Source organism: Oryctolagus cuniculus, chromosome 2, assembly GCF_051225735.1.
Source record: "Oryctolagus cuniculus isolate XC-2025 breed Fujian yellow rabbit chromosome 2, ASM5122573v1, whole genome shotgun sequence".
Lineage (NCBI taxonomy): Eukaryota > Metazoa > Chordata > Mammalia > Lagomorpha > Leporidae > Oryctolagus > Oryctolagus cuniculus.
Genome location: NC_142868.1, coordinates 133617860 through 133639142, shown reverse-complemented (window position 1 = coordinate 133639142; position 21283 = coordinate 133617860). Strand labels below are relative to the sequence as shown.

Sequence of the window (21283 nt, the reverse complement as noted above, 5' to 3'; positions counted from 1 at the left end):
TCACAGCTCAGGGGTAGACACTCGGCCTCTGCCAACTATGTGGAATTCTCCCAACTGGACTTTGAATCCCGAGAGAGTACAGGCAAGACCCAAGGAGAGTTCACAATATACTCATTGCACCTGCAGCCCCTGAGGAGTGGGTGGTGGAGCCAGCATGAATGCCTTATCAGCAAGTTTCTGTGCCATGACCTCAGCAAACCTTAGCTATATGTTCTGCTGCCTGGCCTGCCTCGGTTCCAATCTTTATCCAGGGAAAGTGCAAGATGAGTCTAGAACTTAGGAAATGCTGGAAAGCAGAAAGTTATTAAAGGAGTGGTGAAGGCATGTCAAAAGGATACAGAAGTCAACCTAAAGGAATGCCCACTGATCAAATATGGCACTAGCTTGAGCAAAAATAATAATAATAATAATAATGACAGCAGTGGCAACACACCGATCGAAATAGGAAACCATATTAATACAAAAATATTTTAAAATAAATATGCAAAGAGAAGGCTGTTCTTTATAGGAGTTTGTTTAATTAATACATGTAAATGCAATCATGGAAGTAAGGATCACCATGAGGTAATTGTTATAGTAGAGTTGATTCATACGGTACTCATCAACGGTTACAAAGACTGGTGGGTGGAAATTCGATAGGAAACGGGATGATTCAGTTATTTTCCCAGAAAATATTTATATTTACAAAGGAAAAAGAGGGGAGAAAACTGGCAGACACCATCTTAACCAGGTGATCCAGGTTAACCTCATGAGTGTTGGCTGTCGTCTTGTGCCTACTGAAGTGATACACTGAGAAGACAGCATCATTTTTGTGCGTTTGGTGATCCTGCCAAGAATTTACAAGTCTAGACCTGAGGGAACACCAGACAGACTCAGGTTGAGGAACATATTGCAGAATCAAAGACCTGCACTCCTCGAAATGGTCAAGGTCATGAAAGATAGGATAAAAGTTGAGGAAATGTTCCAGATGAAAGAAACTTGATAAATAAATTGAATGTGTGATCCTGGATTTGGATCCTGGACTAGAAGGAGAAAGCGATCATTGCACAGTTGGTGAAACGTGTAGATGAGATGGCGGCGTCTCCTCAAGGTCTGTTTCCTGGTTATAGGGGCGTAGGAATATCATAGCACAAGACCCTGATTCAGAGAAATGCAAGGATCTTCAACAAATTTCACGGAGGGGTGGGCATTTGGCACAGCAGTTAAGTCACTGCTTAGGATGCCCACATTCCCTGTTGGACTGCTTGTTGTTTTTCCAATCTAGCTTCTCACCTTTGCACATTCTGGGAGGCAGCAGATGATGGCTCAAGTACCCGAATCCCTCAAGCACTCCTAGTCACCTGGGAGACCCAGACTGAGATCCTGGCTCCTGGCTTCATACTGACCCAGTCCTGGCTATTATGGGCATTTGAAGAACAAACCAGTGGATGGAAGATTTCTCCTCATTTGTCTGTCTGTCTTCCTTTTTCTTTTCTTCTTTTTCTCTTCCTTTCAAATAAAATTAAAGCAAATAAATAATCCATGGGTAGATATATTATGAAAAAGCTGCATGGGTTTCAAAACTTTTTGTACCGGCCGGCGCCGTGGCTCAATAGGCTAATCCTCCACCTTGCGGCGCCGGCACACCGGGTTCTAGTCCCGGTCGGGGCGCCGGATTCTGTCCCGGTTGCCCCTCTTCCAGGCCAGCCCTCTGCTATGGCCAGGGAGTGCAGTGGAGGATGGCCCAGGTGCTTGGGCCCTGCACCCCATGGGAGACCAGGAAAAGCACCTGGATCCTGGCTCCTGCCATCGGATCAGCGCGGTGCGCCGGCTGCAGCGGCGGCCATTGGAGGGTGAACCAACGGCAAAAGGAAGACCTTTCTCTCTCTGTCTCTCTCACTGTCCACTCTGCCTGTCAAAAAAAAAAAAAAAAAAAAAAAAAACTTTTTGTACCAAAATAAATGTACACTTAAATTCCATATTTTTTTCTATGAACTTTTTTTAAAAAGATTTATTTATTTATTTAAAGTCAGAATTACACAGAGAAAAGGAGAGGCAGAGAGAGAGAGAGAGAGAGAGGTCTTCCATCTGCTGGTTCACTCCCCAGTTGGCTGCAATGGCCAGAACTGTGCCTATCTGAAACTAGGAGCCAGGAGCTTCTTCTGGGTCTCCCACACAGGTGCAGGCATCCAAGGACTTGCGTCATTTTCTACTGCTTTCCCAGGCCATAGCAGAGAGCTGGATCAGAAGTGGAGCATCTGGGATTCGAACTAGTGCCCATATGGGATGCCGGCACTGCAGGCGGTGGTTTTACTCGCTATGCCACAGAGTCGGCTCCTCTATGAACTTTTTGAAGTCCATTCATTCACACTGAAATATTTAGGGTTGTATCATGTCAACAACTTCCTCTCAAATTGATCAAAATAATTATGAGTAACACAGAATTTGATCTAAGGGTAAGGAAGTTCTTGTACTCTTCTTGCAGTTTTTCTGTAAATTTGAAATTTTTTTTCAAAATTTTTTAAAATAAGGCTAAGGACTCTTTTAGAGAGAAGAGTTTCTCTCAGACTACAAACATGCTCAAATCTATCCCACTCCAAACAAAGAAAAGATAAAAACAAGACAAAATTAATAAAGGCAGTTGTCACTTATTGTCACTACTTCCTCCCTGTCCGGCATCAGGATGTAGAGGAAACACCACTGGGTCCAGTGTCAGGAAGCCTCTGTGTGGGGCTCGCTCTGCCACTCCCTGCTTATGTGACTTTGGTCAAAACATTTCATCTCTCTGAGCCTCAGTCTCCTTGTTTATAAGATGGGAACAGCAAAATCTCCCGTCCAGAGCTGCTGTGAAGGTCAAGGGGGAGGAGGGACATGAAAGCAGGTTCTAATCTCTAGCATGTTCTACAAATAGTAACTGCAAGTGCGCCCTCACATTAACTCCTGGCGGTGCAGAAGCGCTGCCTTCCCACCCTGACACTCGTCCTTTCTGTGGAGCTCTGCCCCCTGCAGAGCCGGACAGAGCTGATCATGGCCCTGGTCTGCCGCCAGCCTCTGCCTCTCTCAACCTCCTTTTTGTTGTTGTTTAGAGATGTATTTATTTATATAAAAGGCAGTTACAGAGAGAGAGGGAGACACCCCCCCACACACACACACGATGCGGGGGGTGGGGTGGGGTGGGTGTCTTCCATCGCTGGTTCACTCCTCAAATGGCTGTAATAGCCAGAGCTGGGCCGATCTGAAGCCAGAAGCCGGGAGCTTCTTCTGGGTCTCCCACCTAGGTGCACTTGGGCCATCTTCCGCTGCTTTCTCAGGCACATTAGCAGGGAGCTGGATGGGAAGTGGAAAAGCCAGGACTTGAATTGTCGTCCATATGGGATATCGCCATTGCAGGCAGCAGCTTATCCACTATGCCATAATGCAGGCCCCTTGACCTCCTTTTTTCTTTTATTTTAAAAGTCAGAGCCACAGACTGTCTATAAGAGAGAAGGAGAAACCAAGAAAGAGAGATCTTCCTTCTGCTGGTTCACTCTCCAGTTGGCTTTAACAGCCAGGGCCCCAAGGACTTGCGTCATTTTCTACTGCTTTCCCAGGCCATAGTAGAGAGCTGGATCAGAAGTGGAGCATCTGGGATTGGTCAGGCCAAGCCAGGAGCCAGGAGCTTTTTCTAGGTCTCCCATGTGAGTGTCATGAACCCAAGCACTTGGGTCTTCTTCTGATACTTTTCTCAGGCCTTTAGCAGGGAGCTGGATTGGAAGTGGAGCAGCCAGGATTTGAATTGGTGCCCACATGGGATACCGGTGTTGTAGGCGGTGGCTTTACCAGCTATGCCAGGACACTGACCCCAGACTTCCTTTTTTCAACCTGCCTGGGGTCTCTGCCTGCCTATCCAAGACAGGAACTCAGTTAGTGTTGTTCCTGGTCTCCTTCCTCTTCATCAACTTGCTCTTCCTTTGGGGACCCCCCTGCCCCCCATTGTGCTGATGACATCCCCACTCACACCTTGGTACTGACTTCTCTCAGCTATTCTAGTTCCACCTGGGTACTGGGTACTCCCTTCTTACTTGCTTCTCTTCTTATAGTGTTTCTCTCTCTCTCTCTCTCTCTCTCTCTATATATATATATATATATATATATATTATATATATACACATATATATATAATATATAAAACCATCTTCCTTCTAAATAAGGTTAGGAAGCTTAAAGTCATTTATTATTATTTGCTAGAAACATCTCTCAAGGGCATGATGGTGCCCTAAGGACTTTGTATTCTTGAATTGCTTTATTCCTTGAAAGAGCCCCATGAGTTAGATCCTACTTTACTCTACCTTACAAAGCTGGAATCTGAGTTAGAAAGCTTTAATTGGGGCCAGTGCTGTGGCACGGTGGATAAAGCCGCTGTCTGCGACATGGGCGACCTACATGAGTGCTGTTTGGAGTCCCAGGTGTTCCACTCCTGATCCAGGTCCCTGCTAGTGCACCTGGGGAAGCAGTGGAAGATGCCCAAGTTTTTGGTTCTCTTTACCCATGTGGGAGACCTGGAAGAAGCTCCTGGCTCCTGGCTTCTGGCTTTGGCCTGGTCAGGCCCCCGCCCATTGCAGCCATTTGGGGAAGCGAAGTAGTGGATGGAAGATCTCTCTCTTTCTCTGTACTCTGTCTTTCAAACAAACAAATAAATCTTAAAGAAAAAGAAAAAAAGCTTAAATAACTTTGAGCCCAATGTTGCATAACTAATAAGTGGGATTTGATAGTAGGCTTGTCTGACTTCAAAATCCATTTTTAATCATTATCACTAGACTACTTCTTCATGAATTCTCATATATAACTGTTAATTATTTTTAGATGTATTATTTATTTTATTTATTTGAAAAGCACAGAAAGAGAGAGAAAGAGAGACATGGACACTCCCCAAATGCTTTCAACAGCCAGGAGTGGGCCTGGTTGAAGCCAGTAACTGAAGTTCCATCTTCCATATGGATGGCAGGGACCCAATCTATGTGAGTCATCACTTGCTGCCTCCCAGGGTGTGCATTAACAGGAAGCTAGAACTGAAGTGGAGATGGAATTGGAACCCAGGTACACTAATATGGGATGTGGGCATCCCAATGCCTGGGCCAAACGCCTGCCATGCTCCTTAACTCCTGATAAGCTTATAACTGAAATGTCTCTGGAATCAATTCTTTCCTTTCTTTATCCACACGGTCTTCTCATTTATAATTAGATATATTGTGTAGGTTTTTTTTTTTTAATGTGACACATATTGGCTTGTGAAAAAATTCATTACAGACCTAGATAGTGAAGGTTCCCTAACCTCATTTCCTAAAAACAATCCCTACATCCCTCCTTTTTTCCTGTGTATACACTAGCAAAGACTGCCTTTTAATGCAGAAACAGGGGCCGGCACTGTGGCTTAGCGGGTAAAGCTGCTGCCTGCAGTGCCGCCATCCCATATGGGCACAGGTTTGTGTCCCGGCTGCTCCACTTCTGATCCAGCTCTCTGCTATGGCCTGGGAAAGCAGTAGAAAATGGCCAAAGTCCTTGGGCCCCTGCACTCACGTGGGAGACCTGGGAGAAGCTTCTGGCTTCAAATGGGCGCAGCTCTGGCTATTGTAGCCATTTGGGGAGTGAACCAACGGATGGAAGACCTCTCTCTCATCTGTCTCTGCCACTCTGTAACTCTGCCTTTCAAATAAATAAATAAATAAATCTTTAAAAAATAAAATAAAACGGAAACACATCATCTTGAGACTTGTCCTTTTTTATCAGCATGTACAGATTTGGCATTTGTGCGTTTTAATTAGGTAAAACATACATATGTTTTTTACAAAACTCAATAGACACAGGAGGGCATTTACCCAAAAATACCCACCCTCCCCTCTTGTTCACCAGCCACCCACTGGCAATTGAGGTCAGGAGTTTCACCAGTTCCGTGGTTAGCCTTCTAGAGTCCTGTGTCTTTTAATAGCTCCGCAGCCTCCTACGGTATGGGTATACCGAAGTTATTTTGGTGTCCCATTAGACACTTGGATAGTTTCCAGCGCTCACGAGGAAACCACATTCCGTGTTGATCTTATCATTTCATCACTCAACTCTTCCTAGCAACACGGTGTTCCAAATTGCAGAGCTGCACCATCACTCATTTATCCATTTCCCTACTGATGAGAATTTAGGTTTCAATAACTATCAATTGCCTTGCTCATAGTGCACTTGCCGCCGCTGGACACTGCTGTCATTTTGCTGGTGCTATCCTTTCTGATGTACTTTTCCACCGAACTGAGAGATCCTCTGGGGCGGAGGGGCTGCTCATACCCACCCTCGTATCCTCTCAATCTCAAAGTCTTGGACTTGGTCCCAAGTATAACGGTGGCCAAGCTCGACCGTAACAAGGGACTCGCGCGCGCTGGTTCTGGGAGGCACAGCCAGGGGAAACTACGACCTTTGGGAAGGGCCCGGAACGTTCGTCGTTAACTGCCACTGTTTCTCAGGGAGCGTTTTGGCCAAAGGCGTGCCCCGCACAAGCATGGCTGCCACCGGAAGTAGCCGGTTATTTTGCTGGAACCAGTTCTTCCGCGGGGCGGAAAAGGTATGTCTGCTTATGTCCCGACCATTTCCAGTCCCCTTGCCTTGCAGGACCCCATGAGTAAGCTGTGGCGGCGCGGAAGCACTTCTGGGGCCATGGAGGTCCCCGAGCCGGGTAAGCACGGGTCGATCAAGCCATCTGGGCCTTCTCAGAAAACAGTCCTTTTCTCCCCGGGAGCTTGCTCAGTACGGGTGGGGAGGAGCTGGCGGTGCCGTTGTTATGGTAACAGGGAGGCCCGCGGGAGTATTAAGTTAGGGCTTCCCTTCCACGCCCCGGCCGAACCCCGCTGACCGGCCCTCCTTCCGCAGGGGAAGCCCTGGAGTTGAGCCTGGCCGGAGCTCATGGCCACAGCGTGCACAAGAAAAAGCACAAGAAGCACAAAAAGAAACATAAGAAGAAACACCACCAGGAGGAGGAGGCTGGACCCACTCAGCCGTCACCTGCCAAGCCCCAGCTCAAACTCAAAATCAAGCTGGGCGGGCAAATCCTGGGCACCAAGAGGTGAGATCAAGGGGGTCGAGGTTTTACCGGGGGAACTCGAAGAGCAGCCAAAGAAGTTAGAAGCTGGCTGGGGTTTTCTCGAGGACCGAGAATGGACATTGTGACTTCAGGGCCCACGTTAAGGCAGCAAGAACCCGGGAGGGCAGGAACTGCTGATGTAGCGCCGGGCCAGAGGAAGAGACGCTCCGTTTACAGACTAGCGTTGCTTCTCTGCAGTGTTCCCACCTTCACCGTGATCCCCGAGGGCCCACGCTCGCCCTCTCCCCTTATGGTCGTGGATAATGAAGAGGAGCCCATGGAAGGAGTGCCCCTGGAGCAGTACCGTGCCTGGCTGGGTGAGAAGGGCCTGGAGCTGGGGAAATGGACTTTTTCTCCTTACGCCTGGCTAAGGGAGCAGGGTTGGCTCTGAAGTGGGTGAGAAGTGCCCCATCTGATGAATTCTACTTCCTGTTCTCCAACTCTCCTCTCCAGATGAAGACAGTAATCTGTCTCCCTCCCCGCTTCGGGACCTGTCCGGGGGATTAGGAGGGCAGGAGGAAGAGGAGGAGCAGAGGTGGCTGGATGCCCTGGAGAAGGGGGAGCTGGATGACAATGGAGACCTCAAGAAAGAAATCAATGAGCGACTGCTCACCGCTCGACAGGTAACTCGCTTTATGTTTCATTTGCTCACCAAACACAAGTGCATGGTAAATGGAACTAAAAGGTAAGTTTATTTAGTGCAAAGAGTTTTTTTTTTTAATCTGTCCACAGTTTTTTCATAATATGCATTTTCCATGAACTTTTTGAGGAGCCCTTGAATGTTTTGAGAACTTTTCATGTCCCCAGAACTTTTCAAGGGAGTGAGTGGAGATATCTATGGTGGAGACATTGGTTTCTTTTTTTTTTTTTTTTTTTAAGATTTATTTATTTGAAAGGCAGAATTAGAGAGAGGGAGAGTTCTTCCATCCACTAGTTCACTCCCCAAATGGCTGCAACGGCCAGGACTGGCTGAAGCCAGGAACTAGGAGCTTAATCTGGGTCTCCCACATGGGTGCAGGGGCCCAAGCATCAGGGCCATCCTCCACTGCTTTCCCAGGCACATTAGCAGGGAGCTGGATCAAAAGTGGAGGAGCAGCCAGGAATCAAACCAGCCACAATGCCACCCCCTTGACTTTTTTTTTTTTTTAAGAGATTATTTGTTTATTTGAAAGGCAGAGTTACAGAGAGCCAGAGAGAGAGAGGTCTTCCATCTTCTGGTTCACTCCCCAAATGGCTACAATAGCCAGAGCTGGGCTGATCTGAAGCCAGGAGGCTGGAGCTGCTTCCAGGTCTCCAATATGGGTGCAGGGGCCCAAGGACTTGGGCCATCTTCTGCTACTTTCCCAGGCCATAGCAGAGAGCTGGATCGGAAGTGGAACAGCTGGGACTCGGAACTGGTGGCTTTGCCTGGCTTCACTTGCCTCTTTCTTTCCCTTTCTTTCTTTCTCCTTTCTTTTTTTCCCTTCCTTCCTTCCTCTCTCTCTCCTCTCTTTCTTTCTTTCCTTCCTTCCTTCTTTCTTTCTCTTTCTCTCTTTCTTTCTTATTTTGAAAGTCAGAGTTACCACCTACACCACAATGCTGAAACGGAGACCTTGGTTTCTATTCTCAGGGAGCTGGTATTCTAGTGTGAATGTTTGGTGGTGGTGGTGGGGAAAACAATTAAATCAATGATTTTAAAAGCTGTGTGGCTGGGACCAGTGCTGTGGCATAACAGGGTAAGCTTCTGTCTGTGATGCTGGCATCCAAATGGGTGCCAGTTGAAGACCTGGCTGCTCTGTTTCCAATCCAGCTCCCTGCTAATGTGCCTGAGAAGGCAGTGGAGGATGACCCAAGTGCTTGGATCCCTGCACCCATGTAGGAGACCAGGAAAAAGCTTCGGGCTCCTAGGTTTGGCCCTGACTGTTGCAGTCATTTGGGGAGTGAACCAGTGGATGGAAGACCTCTCTCTCTGTTTCTCCATCTCTCTAACTCTGCCTTTCAAATAATCTTTAAAAAAAAAGTTTTTTTTTTGTTTTTAAGATGTGTGGTTTACAAGAACCATAAAATAGGGTGATGAGAGAGCTTTTTGGAGACATGACCTTTCCAGTCCCAGAGGAGCTTTGAGATGGGCCGGCAGGCATAAAGGACTAGAGCATGCCATGTGGGGTGAAGGAGAAAGGGTGGCTGTCACTGAAGGGCTGTCGGCAGAGAAGTGACATATTTGATTTACATTCGGTAGATGACTTTGCCCTTAGCCTGGACAGCAAGTCTTAGTGGGGATGAGGGCTAGACACAGGGAGGCCAGCTTGGGAGCTGTTGAAGCAGTCAGCTAGAAAAGATAGTGGCTTGAACCAAGATGAAAGTGCTGGGGATGGAGAAAACCCGCGGAATGGCGGCTGTCTTTAGGAAGCAGATACTTGTTGGGAGGAAGATGGGAAAAAAAGGAATGAAGAGTAACCCTGAATTTTGGCGGTGATCCCATTGATGCTGTCTGTCGAGATTAAACAACGACGAACCCCTAGAGCAGGTGGTGCAGGACAGGCAGGTTGCGTTACCGATAGCTTCCCCTGTGGGAAGCAAGGGCCTGACGGTGAACGTCAGGAGAGCTGGGAGGAGGCAGTACTAAGGGGCCCTGCAGCGGGTGCGCACGCATACCCCTTCTCCCAAGCCCTGCGCTCTGCGAGACCCTGCCTGCCCCGGCCGCCTGCATTTTCAGACAGTCCTCCCTTTGCTGTCTCCCCAGCGAGCGCTGCTCCAGAAGGCTCGGAGCCAGCCCTCCCCGACGTTGCCGCTGCCGGTGGCGGGGGGCTGCCCGGCCCCCGCCCTCACCGAGGAGATGCTGCTGAAGCGCGAGGAGCGGGCGCGGAAGCGGCGGCTGCAGGCGGCGCGGCGGGCTGAGGAGCACAAGAATCAGACCATCGAGCGCCTCACCAAGACCGCGGCGCCCAGCGGCCGGGGCGGCCGTGGGGCCGCGAGGGGCGAGCGGAGGGGTGGGCGCGCCGCAGCCCCTGCCCCCATGGTGCGCTACAGCAGCGGAGCTCAGGGGTCCACCCTGTCCTTCCCCCCTGGCGTCCCCGCTCCCGCAGCACTGTCCCAGCGGCCAGCCCCCTCGGGCCCTCCTCCACGCTGCTCCGTCCCCGGCTGCCCGCACCCACGCCGCTACGCCTGCTCCCGCACGGGCCAAGCACTCTGCAGCCTTCAGTGCTACCGCATCAACCTGCAGATGCGGCTGGGGGGGCCCGAGGGCCCCGGATCCCCCCTTTTGGCTACTTGAGACTCACCTAACCCGGACTCTGCACCCTCTCCCGCGCCCTCTTTGCAGTGTCTTCCCCACCCTATTAAATTTCATCCAGCGCCTCAGCTTGTACAGAATTGGGGGGAGTGGGATCTGAGCAGACCACTCTCCCGTTCACACATCTGGCCCCCACCGGAGACTGTGTCGACGCCCGGAACTTGGAAACCAGCAGACCCGCAGTCTGCCCCCAGACTCCGGCACTTATGGGACCCCGCCCCTTCCAGCCGGCACTAGCCGGGATTACCTGGCATGGTCCGGCATTTGGTGTCACCCTGAAAATATGGCTCAGACCAATCAGTGGAAACTTTGCTTTTCTGGACGAGCATTCATTGGTTAATAAGTCAGAGCCCGTTCTGTTGTCTGTATTGGCCACTGTCGCTGTCAGTCAAGGCTGTGGGTCGAACCTTGCCCCTCTCTTTGTCTGTACAAGCTCTTGTTGTCTGGGAGAGCGGCAGAGGTGCTGTTGCAGATTGGTTACAGGGAGAAACCCCTGGTCTCTTCCTATTGGTCCGTCCATCGAAGGGAGATGCTGATTGGTAGGACGGAGCAACCTGGATGCTAGTTGGCGGAGCCCTCTCCGGATGGAACCTCCGGCCGGGGAGTGATGGTGGCGGCAGCGAAGATGGGCCGGGCAGGGACGATGGAGGTGGCGGCAGAGGTGGCAGGGGCGGGGCGGCTGGCGGTAGAGGAGGCTGTGGTCTTCAGGGGGCTGTAGGTGGAGGCATGGCTCGGGCCAGCAGCGGGAACGGCAGCGAGGAGGCCTGGGGGGCACTTCGGGCGCCGCAACAGCAGGTATCCCAACAGCTCCAAAAGCCTACCACGACAGCCATTTATTTCTCTTTCCCCTTACCTTGTCCCTTCCTTTTGGGGGTGGGGGAGGAACTCACGGGGCCAAAGGTACTGTGAAGTTCCTAAACGTATCCCTTGCACTCTTTGTCTAAACTTTGTAACAGATGCAGTTGACTTTGCCTGCAGCCTCATAGACCCCATCCCATGGCTGCAGTGGAAGCTTGCAGTGGCTGGCTCTCCAGTGACCAGAGGCATAGTGAGGCCCCAGGGAGGCTCCCTCTGTCTTGCAACAGTTATTTGTGATGTTTTTCTATGTGCCTATTGTCACAACAGAGTCCGGCAGCGTCTTCTCTTGAGGGAGCAATTTGGAGAAGAGCTGGAACCCAGACTCGCGCCCTGGATGCCATCCTTTATCATCCACAGCATTCCCATCTGGTTGGGAGCACTGCTCTGGGTCTCACACTGCCCCTCCTCTTCCCTAGGGAGCCTGAGACCCAGGGGAGGAAAGATCCAGCTTGGGGGGTAGGGGAGAGAGCATCATGGGGGATGATGAAAGTGTTTTTGGCTTTGCAGAAGGCCTTACCTCCCTAGCCATTGTCTGACTTTGAGAGTGGCTTCCTCCACTGGGGGTGGGAGGGCAGGCTTAAGTGTGAGAGGCCTCACACTGCAGAGCTGAGATTGCCCTCTTTGTACCTCCACACTTTGTCTCGCTCTCTAGACTGATTCTTGCTATTCCAAACCCTCTTCCACACTGCCACCCCTTCAGATATTTGAATAACTCCTCTCAGCATCCCCCACCTCTCCCAGCTGAACTTGGTTCACAGGGTGGGATTGTGTATGTGCATGCAAGAGGTGGGGGCGGACCGTGCCTTGGGCTGGAATCGCCTGTCGTTCTAAGAACCTCCTTACCCCCAGCTTCGAGAGCTGTGCCCAGGAGTGAACAACCAGCCCTACCTCTGTGAGAGTGGCCACTGCTGCGGGGAGACTGGCTGCTGCACCTACTACTATGAGCTCTGGTGTGAGTCTCCGAAAGGGCTACGTCAGGTCCTCCTGCCCACGCTCCCTTAGGCCGCAGAATACCAGCCTTCAGGGACGCTTCTCTGCATGGAAGGCATCTGAGTCACTCCCTCCTTGCGTCTTGCAGGGTTCTGGCTACTCTGGACTGTCCTCATCCTCTTTAGCTGCTGTTGCGCCTTCCGCCACCGACGAGCTAAACTTCGGCTGCAACAGCAGCAGCGGCAGCGCGAGATCAACTTGTTGGCCTACCACGGGGCGTGCCACGGCGCTGGGCCAGTCCCTTCGGGTTCACTGCTTGACCTTCGTGAGTGACTTGAAGCTCTGGGCCCATTACTAGGGGCCTCTAACCAGGATCCCGAATTGTCCCCACATTCCCTTTGTCCCTGGTATGAGACACTTCCTCATCCCTAGTTACCTTCCACAAACCACACTGTTCTCTCCCCTGCAGGCCTCCTCAGCGCCTTCAAACCCCCAGCCTATGAAGATGTGGTTCACCGTCCGGGCACACCGCCACCTCCTTATACTGTGGTCCCAGGCCGCCCCTTGACTGCTTCCGGAGAATGCACCTGCCGCTCCTCTGCATCCAGCTGCCCTGCCCACTGCGAGAGGACAAACGTGGAAGGTGTTTCCTCCCACCAGAGTGCCCCCCCTCTTCAGGAGGGTGAGCCTGGGGCAGGCGTGAGCCCGGCCCATACGCCCCCCTCCTGCCGCTATCGTCGCCTGACTGGGGACTCCGGGATAGAGCTCTGCCCTTGTCCTGACTCCAGCGAGGGCGAGCCACTCAAGGAGGGGAGGGCTAGTGGTACCCCATCAGATCTGGAGGACCACTCCCCTTGTGCACTACCCCCAGATAGCATACCCCAGGTCTCTCCCATGGGGCTGGCGTCCAGTGAAGGGGACATCCCGTGAACAGTTTTGGGAGGGTATGTGGTTACTTGCCCACCAGAAAACAGTCCTGGTCCCAACTCTTTTAAGTTCTCCTTGGCCCCTACCTGCCTTCTTAGAATCTGCCTCAAAGAGCTGGAGCCCTGAGAGGGGCAGTGTTGGGGGACTGTGCTAGCTCCACCCCCTCTTCCCCAAAACATACACAGGAGCCTTTGATCTCATTAAAGAGATGTGAACCAGCTGCTTGTGGATTTGGGTGGACTAGAGCTGAACTTACTGCATTGCACTTGGCCTTAATGGACTGGAAGGGGATAGGAAGAGGATAGCTAACGGTTATTGATCTCACCTTCCTAAGGACAGCAGGTCCTGAGGTTTGGACTGAGCTAACACCACTTGGTGAGGCAGTGCTGGCAAAAAGCAAGAGTTTGGCATGTTTTTTCCAATTTATTTAGAAAAATAGACTCTGAGTTCACATTCATCCCAGGGGTGTGGGATGGATGGCAGCAGACACCTGAGATGAACTGAGAGAAGTTTGAATACTGGTGTCTAGGGGACTTGGGATCAGAAGTCAGAGAACAGGTCCCTGTGGACACAGGAGTGGCACAAGGGGTCTGGCTCTCCTCACATCCCCTAGCCCGTCAGTAGTCTTCAGCCATGGCTAGTAAGACAAGGCTGGTCCAGCCCTGGAAAGGGCGGCAGCCCATGCCCCGCCCATCCCGGTCACTGTACTGCTCCCAGAGGAAACCTGTAGCCTGGTACTGCCGCCACACATTGCCCACCACATTGGCACGGAGCTCACTGTGCAGTTTGGCAGCCCTGGCCTGGTGAGGACCCTCCAGATGCCCGTAGTGGTGGAGAGCTCCTAAGGCCAGGTAGTTGATATTGAGCCACACAGCACCCCGCCAGTAGGGAGGATCGTGCTCGGAATTGCGCTGCCCATAAAAGGAGCTGGAGGCTGCGAGGGAGCGCAGGCCATAGGGACTCCAGAGATGGCGGCTGTCGGCCAGAACGTCCAGCAGGGGCCCAAGGTGGGATGATTTGGGGTCCAGCAGTCGCAGCAGCAAGGGGAAAAGAGTGACATAGCCCAGGGCATCCACATACTGCAAGCGAGGGTGGGGCCGGCCCACCACCCGAACCAGCCCCTGAGGGGGCCTAGGCTTCAGCTGTACTGCTTTTGTGTGGTTCCCAAAGTCTGCAAAGACCCCCAGCTCAGAGGCCCAGTGTAGCTCATTCAGACTCTCTTCTGCCTCCAGTGACGCGGCCAGTGAGCCCAGCTCTGCAGCCGCCTCCATCTCCCCTAGCTGCTCTGCCAGCTGGGTCAGCACACGGGCACCCAGTGCCACCCAGCACCGCAGGTCCAGGTGCCGCTCCATTGCGGAAGGGTGTGAAGCCCTGGGGTAGTCATCCAGCCCCGAGGGCAGCGTCTTGGGGTTCAACAGGGTTGGCAAGGCTGAGTCCCGGCCCCGCCAGCGGTAGGAGAGTGGCACTGGCCCTGCCTGGCTCTGATGGAGCCATGAGAACCAGGCATACAGGCGGGGAAAGGCTCTCCGGAGGAAAGCCAAGTCGGCAGGGTCGCCACCTGAGAGCATGTGGGCTATAGGCAAAAGCAGGGTTGGGGGGTTGGCGTGGGCTGCCCGCTGCACCAGGAATTCTGGGGGCACCCGGGCTCGGGCCTCATCCCCAAGTATTTGTTCCCGCCCAATCCAGCCATCGGCATTGAGCAGCCCCAACCAGTGGCCTAGGGCCTCCCGAGTGAGGCGGGGATCCCACCGCTGTACCACCAGCTGGTGAAAGCCCTCATCCCAAAGGAAGCCTCGTGGGAAGAATGACCGCGAAGGCACTGCTGAGAAAAGGGGGACAGGTGGAAAGAGGGCTGGGTCGAGCTTGTGCTCAGACCCTTCCAGCCCCATGTCCGGCAGCACCAGCCCCTGTCCGTAGAAGTAGCCAACTCCACCCAGGAGGCCGCTGAGGGCAGCGTGACCTAAAGCCTGCTCGCCAGGGCTCAGGCCCTTCTTCCCTAGCTGGAAGGTCTTCTCAAAGCGCATTCTGAACGCGGCGGCATGGCTCTCCAGGGCCTGGGTCAGCGAGCTGCCTGCCAGTCTCTCCAGGGCTTGGTTTCCTGCTGCCTGGGCACTACCTGACTCAAACACCAACTCCAAAGAGAAGGGGACTTTCAGTGTCACCTGCTGTATCAAGAACTGGCCTTGTCCTTGCCCTCGCCCACTTGGGCTGCTATCCTCCCATTTCAGAGATGCTGGCAAGCCAAGGTAGCGTTCAGGAGGAGCCCCTGGGGGCCGATGCTGAAACCAGCTATTTAGGCGACTCTTCACCATTTCTGTCAGCAAGGCCAGTCCTGGGTTGGAGGACCAGAAGACATTGTAGCTTGAAGGGAAGATGAACAAGAAATATTATTCAGAAGGAGGTGGCAGGGACATACAGGGAAAAAACGAGGGGATCAGAAGGATGGAGCCTGAGCAATGCAGAGCACGGGAGGCCGGTGAGAGTAAACATAACTGGTGGGAAGAAGGTCGGATGGGGGAGACGGAAGTCAGGCTGTGTCAGCATCCACACCACCCCCCGCCCACCCCACACTCTCTTCCCCTTGTTACCTGCCATACTTGGGGGCAGTATCCCCTGGGCTGGTTGGTGGCATAAGTGTAAGACGGAAGTCACCAAGTTCACTGGTATGCCCACTGATGAATTTCAACTGCCCCTTGGCCCCGACCTCTGGTAGTAGGACTTCCTTGCCATCTGTCACCACATAGAAGAACAGGGAGACCAAAGGGAGGGCAGAGGTACCTGAGGCCTGGACAAAAACAAAACCCTGGCATTAGACTGCCATTCTTTCTCAAGAATCAGCCTTAGTGAGGGAAAGGGATGCCAGGCAGGAGTAACATAAATGGTAAACATCTGGCAGTACTGAGGGTAAGCAGTACACCCAGTAACATGGCATAAAGAACCTTGCATGGGGCTCTGGCGAATAATGAGAGTCCTTTTGTGCGATGTCCTAAGAACTCTGCACAGATCATTTCGTTTCATGCTTATCACCCTGTGCGTTAGATGCTGCTTTTATGTCCACTTTAGAAATGAGAAAACCAAGGCTTAGAGATGTTCGTGCAGGCAGGTGTGTAAGGGGAGTCAAAGCAGGAAGCCAGACTCAGAGCCCCTGCTGTCAGCCCCCACTTCGTACTGCATTTGCTGGTAGGAGGGGAAGGTAGGAGTCTGGACGAGGGAAGGGTGCCCTGGGGCCCTGACCTGAGGCTCTACAGTCACTCTCCAGCTCCAGTCCCCTCCGTGCTGACCCCCAGGCCTCTTGACGAACTCAGTGGTGAGCCTTAAGGCCCCATCCTGGATGTGTTGCCGCCCGAAGGAGAGGCCGTCATGGAACTCCCAGCCAAAGGGACCCACGCCGTCCCCCTGCTCACACGTGTGCCTGAGCTTAGGGGTCCCCGGGGTGGCGCCCTGCTGCGCCCACATCAGTCCTAGGGGTAGAATGGCCATGTAAGTCAAGGAGAGGGCAGGGGCCTGTCCCTCTGGGTGTCCGAGAACTTCAGGGGCATCCCTCTTCATAACCTCTCCTGATCCATTCCTCCCCGGCCTTGCCCTGGCATGAAGCTGGGGCGCCCACAGTAAAAGTCCGCCGGCCTGCCCGCCCGCCCCGGGGCCCGGTTACCGGTGAGGAGGGGTTGCGGGCTGCGAGTCTTCATGCCGAAGTAGACGTGAGGGCGGTAAGTGCCCCAGAAGAGATCCGGGGCTACAGCGGGACTGGAGGAGTCAGGGGGCAGCGCTGGGGGCGCGGAGTGCAGCGTGACCGCCCGTCGCGCACGGTACCACGTCAGCATCCAGCGCCCCGAAAGTCCCAGAGCCAGAAACAGGACCACGATGGCCAGAGCTGCTCGCCCTGGAGCGCCTTGGGACCCGCCGCCCCGTCTCGCGGGGCCGCCCCGAGCCGCCCTCTCGACTGTACGCGTTCCCTCCGCCTGCGCTGCGCGCCGCCGCCGCTCGCCCCGAGCCATCCTACCACAGAGGCCGGCGTCGCAGGAGCTCGAAGAGGCGTCAGTGGGGCCCAGGCCTTGCCTCCCCGCTCCAGCTCGTGCCCCGCGCCGCTGGGACCACAGTCCCTCCAGCCGCACCTGCCAGCCCGCGCCCCCAGCTCTATGTCCGCCTTCCGCCGGAAGTCCCGCCCCGCCACGTCAGGCTGAGTCTCGGATCTCCGAGCCGCGCTCTCGGCGTGGCGAGAGCTTCGTCACCAGAACGGGTCGCCGGAGTTCGCAGAGCAGTAGGGAAAACCTACCTCGCATCGAACTGCTTGTTTTAACGACTGCATATTTAGACACTGTCCTAAGTAGTTTACATTTAACTGCCCCGCGCCAGATGAAAACGTATGGCCTGGAGAGTAAATCGGAGTTACTGGGTCCGGCCACGTCTGAATCCGCGCTCGGCGGTGCCCCACCGGGGAGCCTGAGGTTTGTTTCCAGCTGTCTGCAGGTGGCCCTGTGACTTCAGACAAGTCTTATCGCCACTCGGCCTACAATTCCTTATCTGGATGAACCCTGGAAGGACCATAAGGGTGGCACATGTGCTTACAGAAGGCAGTTTCCCCCTTACATCCCAGGAAGCGAAGGAACTTGGGGGGAAAGATGATTTATGTCCAGACCGGAGCCGGGTACTGAAAGGAAGTAGCATCTGCGCCTCAGGTTTGCACCTGGAAGACTCACGATTACATCTGGTGATAGCTCCTCATTACAACTTAGTTACTTATTTCTCAGCAACAGCCCAATGTAAAAAGCATTTTCATAAAGAAGTCCATGCCATTGTTTAAAAATAAAAAACCTTATGCCTCTCTAGGTATTAAAACACAGCCCATCGAAATTCATTGTATAAAAGCTCATTTGACCCACCCACTTGTATTTCACTATGACTTTTGGCCCATTCTCCACTGGTAGTTTTTTCTCATTTAACAATCACCTTCTAGCCAAATTCAATGGTCAGACCTGTTTTGTTTTTTGCTACTATTCAGTTTAGCCACCTTGAACGTTAGCGATTGTACTAATCATGAACTGCGTAGCATTTGTCGTGATAGACTTTGCTGCTGAAGTGCAAGAATAATTTTTAATGTCTTAATGATCGGTGCTGCTAACTCGCATGATTTCAGAATACATACCATCAGAATGGGGGATTGTTATTTTACCCTAGACGTCACTCCTTTAAAAAGCTACATGCATTCAAGATGCATTTATGGCTCAAATGAAAGCAAATAAGGTTTTATTTGAAATCGTGCCAAAGCAGTTTGTAGAATAGTGTAGAATAGGAATTGCCCCAGTCTTTTTGTAGAACCAGAAAACTAAGTGTTGTCTTTTAGGGTAAAATTTGTACCAAAATATATTTATTTTTCTCATTTCAAATCAGGAGTTAAGCATCTTTCCTTTCAAGAGGCAGGTCTGAAATATTTTTATTTTATTTTATTTTAATTTTTTGACAGGCAGAGTGGATAGTGAGAGAGAGAGACAGAAAGGTCTTCCTTTTGCCGTTGGTTCACCCTCCAATGGCCGCTGCGGCCGGCGCACCATTCTGATCTGATGGCAGGAGCCAGGTACTTCTGGTCTCCCATGGGGTGCAGGGCCCAAGCACTTGGGCCATCCTCCACTGCACTCCCTGGCCACAGCAGAGAGCTGGCCTGGAAGAGGGGCAACCGGGACAGAATCCGGCACCCCGACCGGGACTAGAACCCGGTGTGCCAGCGCCGCAAGGTGGAGGATTAGCCTAGTGAGCCGCGGCGCCGGCCTGAAATATTTTTCCATTAAGATTTTGTGAAATCAATTTATTCTTGGGCCACTTTTGTAGATGTAATTGCAATTTGGCCTGTGTGAAGTCCTTTAAAAGATGTAATGACATCATTTGAGCTATTTTATTGCTAAAATCAGATCTTTTCAGTTACCACAAAAGTCTGTTTAGGAGAACCAGCTTCATACTTCACACAATGCAGTCAGCCACCCATAATCCCTCCCCAAGGTGTTTGTTTACTGGTGTATTCTGCTCGGGCAGATGTTTCCCTCTTCAGTGTATGTGCTGCATACAAATAAATGTGTTCTGCATCTTTTCATCTTGCTGATAAACATTTTTACAAATGTGTTTCCAAGGAATAAAGATTATTCTTGCCTTTTTTGGAGAAAAAAAAGTGTCACAGCACTTATTACATACTGACTTTCATTATTCTTTGTATTCCAGTACTGACAGTTGTAGGTAGAGGACAGGTGCTAAATATACGCTGTGGTGTAGTGGGTAAAGCCACTACTGGCAGTGCTGGCACCCTACATGGGCACCAGTTGAGTCCCGGCTGCTCCACTTCCAATCCAATCCTCTGTTTATGGCCTAGAAGATGGCCCAAGTCCTTGGGCCCCTGCACCCACATAGGAGTCCCAGAAGAAGCTCCTGGTTCCTGGCTTTGGATTGGCCCAGCTCCAGCCATTGTGGCCATTTGGGGAATGAACCAGTGGAAAGACTTCTCTCTCTCTAATGCTGCCTTTCAAATAAACAAGTAAATCTTAAAATATGTAAATTCAAGTTTTATGGCATCATCTCTCACACAATGCAAGGTGTTGGGGACAAAGAAAACAGCTCCAAGTTCACAATCTAGAAGCATAGCACCAGCATTCAATCCATGCTGACCCACCCTTTTTTGCACAAGAGAGAAGAGCAACTGAGACTGGCCCAAGTTAATCCTGTTAATCAAGGAGCTGGGGAACTCAAATCCAAGTTGCATTCTTTCAACTTTATAAGGCCTTGGGGCCAGCATTGTGGCACAGCAGGTAAAGCCATGCCCACAATACCAGTATTCCACACCGGTGCCGGTTCAAGTTCTGGCTGCTGCACTTCCAATTTGGCTCCCTGCTAACGGCCTGGGAAAAGCAGTGGAAGATGGCCCAAGTGTTTGGGACCCCTCCAACCATGTGGGATACCTGGAAGAAGGTCCTAACTTCTGGCTGTGGCCCAGCCCAGTGGGGAGTGAACCAGTGGATGAAAGATCTCTGTTCCTTTCTCTGGAATTTTCATATAAAATAAATCCTTAAAAAATAATAGGTAGCAGATGATAAGGCAGCAACTGTGCACCCAGCAATGCTGCAGGCACTTTACAGATACAACCTCGCTTAATCCTCTTAACAGCCCTAATGAGGTAGGCAGTAGTATCCAGTTCACCAGTAAGGAAACTGGCCCTGGGAGATTAAGCAATTTATCTAATTTATCCAGTAGCATGGCTACTTAAGGGGAGAGGCGGGCTTTTGACCCCAAACCATCTGGCTCTTTACCACTACACTAAATTGCCTTCTGGTAGTGTTCTTTTTTTTTTTTTAAAGAGGGAGGGAGGGAGAAAAGAAGTCCTTTGAACAAAGTACTCTTATAGTCAGGGAAGAGGTGTATCTAGAGATCTTTATTGCCTATCTGAGCATTGGTAACTTCTCTGAACCAATGGCTTTTGATCATTTTTCCCCAACACCAACAGTAAGAAAGAGTTCTATACTGCAACCAGCTACATGCAGGGCATCTGGCACAGTAGTTAAGATGCTTGGGACTCCCAAATCCCATACTGGAATGCCCAGGTTTGAGTCCTGGCTCCACTCTGAGTTCAGCTTCCTGTTAGTCTACACCCTGACAAGCAGCAGGTGATGGCTCAAGTTCTTGGTTCCCTGCCACCTAAAAGGGAGACTTGGATTAAGTTGTGAGCTCCTGGGGCCAGGGCTCGTGTAGTATGTTAAGCCTCTGACCGAAGCACCGACGTTCCATATGGGTGCCAGTTTGTGTCCTGGCTGCTCCTCTACCAATCCAGCTCTGCTTATGGCCTGGGAAAGCAGTAGAAGATGGCCCAAGTACTCCACATGGGAGACCCAGAAGAAGCTCTTGGCTTCAGATTGGCCCAGCTCGGACATTGCAACAATTTAGGGAATGAACCAGCAGGAAGATCTTTCTGTCTGTAACTCTGCCTCTCAAATAAAAATAAATAAAATCTTAAAAAAAAAAAAAAAAAAAAACCTACTTAAAAGTTGTGAGCTCCTGGCTCTCAGCCTAGCCCAGTCCTGGCTCTTGTAGGCATTTAAGTAGTGAACCAGCAGATGGAGGGTCTTTGTCACTGCCTTTCAAATAAAACACAAAACATATCACACACACTCACATGAGTTAACTCACATAAGTTAACATATGCAGGCTGGCGCCGCGGCTCACTAGGCTAATCCTCCGCCTTGCGG

The 21283-nt window shown here is 51.7% G+C and overlaps 3 protein-coding genes across 13 annotated transcripts; 2 read left to right on the top strand and 1 right to left on the bottom strand.

Annotated features, from left to right (window-relative positions):
* Nucleotides 1–6458: 6458 nt before the first annotated feature.
* On the top strand, nt 6459–10414 carry INO80B (INO80 complex subunit B). 2 transcript variants are annotated; one of them, XM_008254217.5, is made up of 5 exons: nt 6459–6673; nt 6868–7060; nt 7277–7395; nt 7532–7701; nt 9801–10414. In XM_008254217.5, exons 1-5 carry the CDS (start codon nt 6565–6567, stop codon nt 10329–10331), a joined length of 1122 nt encoding a protein of 373 aa, XP_008252439.2. In that variant the 5' UTR covers nt 6459–6564; the 3' UTR covers nt 10332–10414. The 2 variants fall into 2 exon arrangements, with proteins under 2 accessions (XP_008252439.2, XP_089182381.1); XM_089326255.1 differs by having other exon boundaries at nt 6462–6562.
* Nucleotides 10415–10735: 321 nt separating this feature from the next.
* On the top strand, nt 10736–13282 carry WBP1 (WW domain binding protein 1). Of its 7 annotated transcripts, none has more exons than XM_051837075.2 (5): nt 10736–10998; nt 11475–11576; nt 12057–12159; nt 12286–12462; nt 12607–13282. In XM_051837075.2, exons 1-5 carry the CDS (start codon nt 10957–10959, stop codon nt 13065–13067), a joined length of 885 nt encoding a protein of 294 aa, XP_051693035.1. In that variant the 5' UTR covers nt 10736–10956; the 3' UTR covers nt 13068–13282. The 7 variants fall into 7 exon arrangements, with proteins under 7 accessions (XP_051693035.1, XP_017196081.1, XP_008252436.3 ...); XM_008254214.5 differs by having other exon boundaries at nt 10766–11144; nt 11475–11663; XM_008254215.5 differs by having other exon boundaries at nt 10768–11144.
* A 185-nt stretch (nt 13283–13467) lies between these two features.
* MOGS (mannosyl-oligosaccharide glucosidase) lies at nt 13468–17219 on the bottom strand. Of its 4 annotated transcripts, XM_051837038.3 has the most exons (5): nt 17065–17204; nt 16717–16808; nt 16299–16525; nt 15653–15849; nt 13468–15425 (listed from the first exon to the last, which is right to left on the bottom strand). In XM_051837038.3, the coding sequence occupies exons 2-5, from the start codon at nt 16748–16750 to the stop codon at nt 13682–13684; spliced, it is 2202 nt and encodes a 733-aa protein (XP_051692998.2). In that variant the 5' UTR covers nt 16751–16808; nt 17065–17204; the 3' UTR covers nt 13468–13681. The 4 variants fall into 4 exon arrangements, with proteins under 4 accessions (XP_051692998.2, XP_051692989.2, XP_089182378.1 ...); XM_051837029.3 differs by having other exon boundaries at nt 16717–17219; XM_089326252.1 differs by lacking the exon at nt 16299–16525 and having other exon boundaries at nt 17065–17088.
* Nucleotides 17220–21283: the final 4064 nt, after the last annotated feature.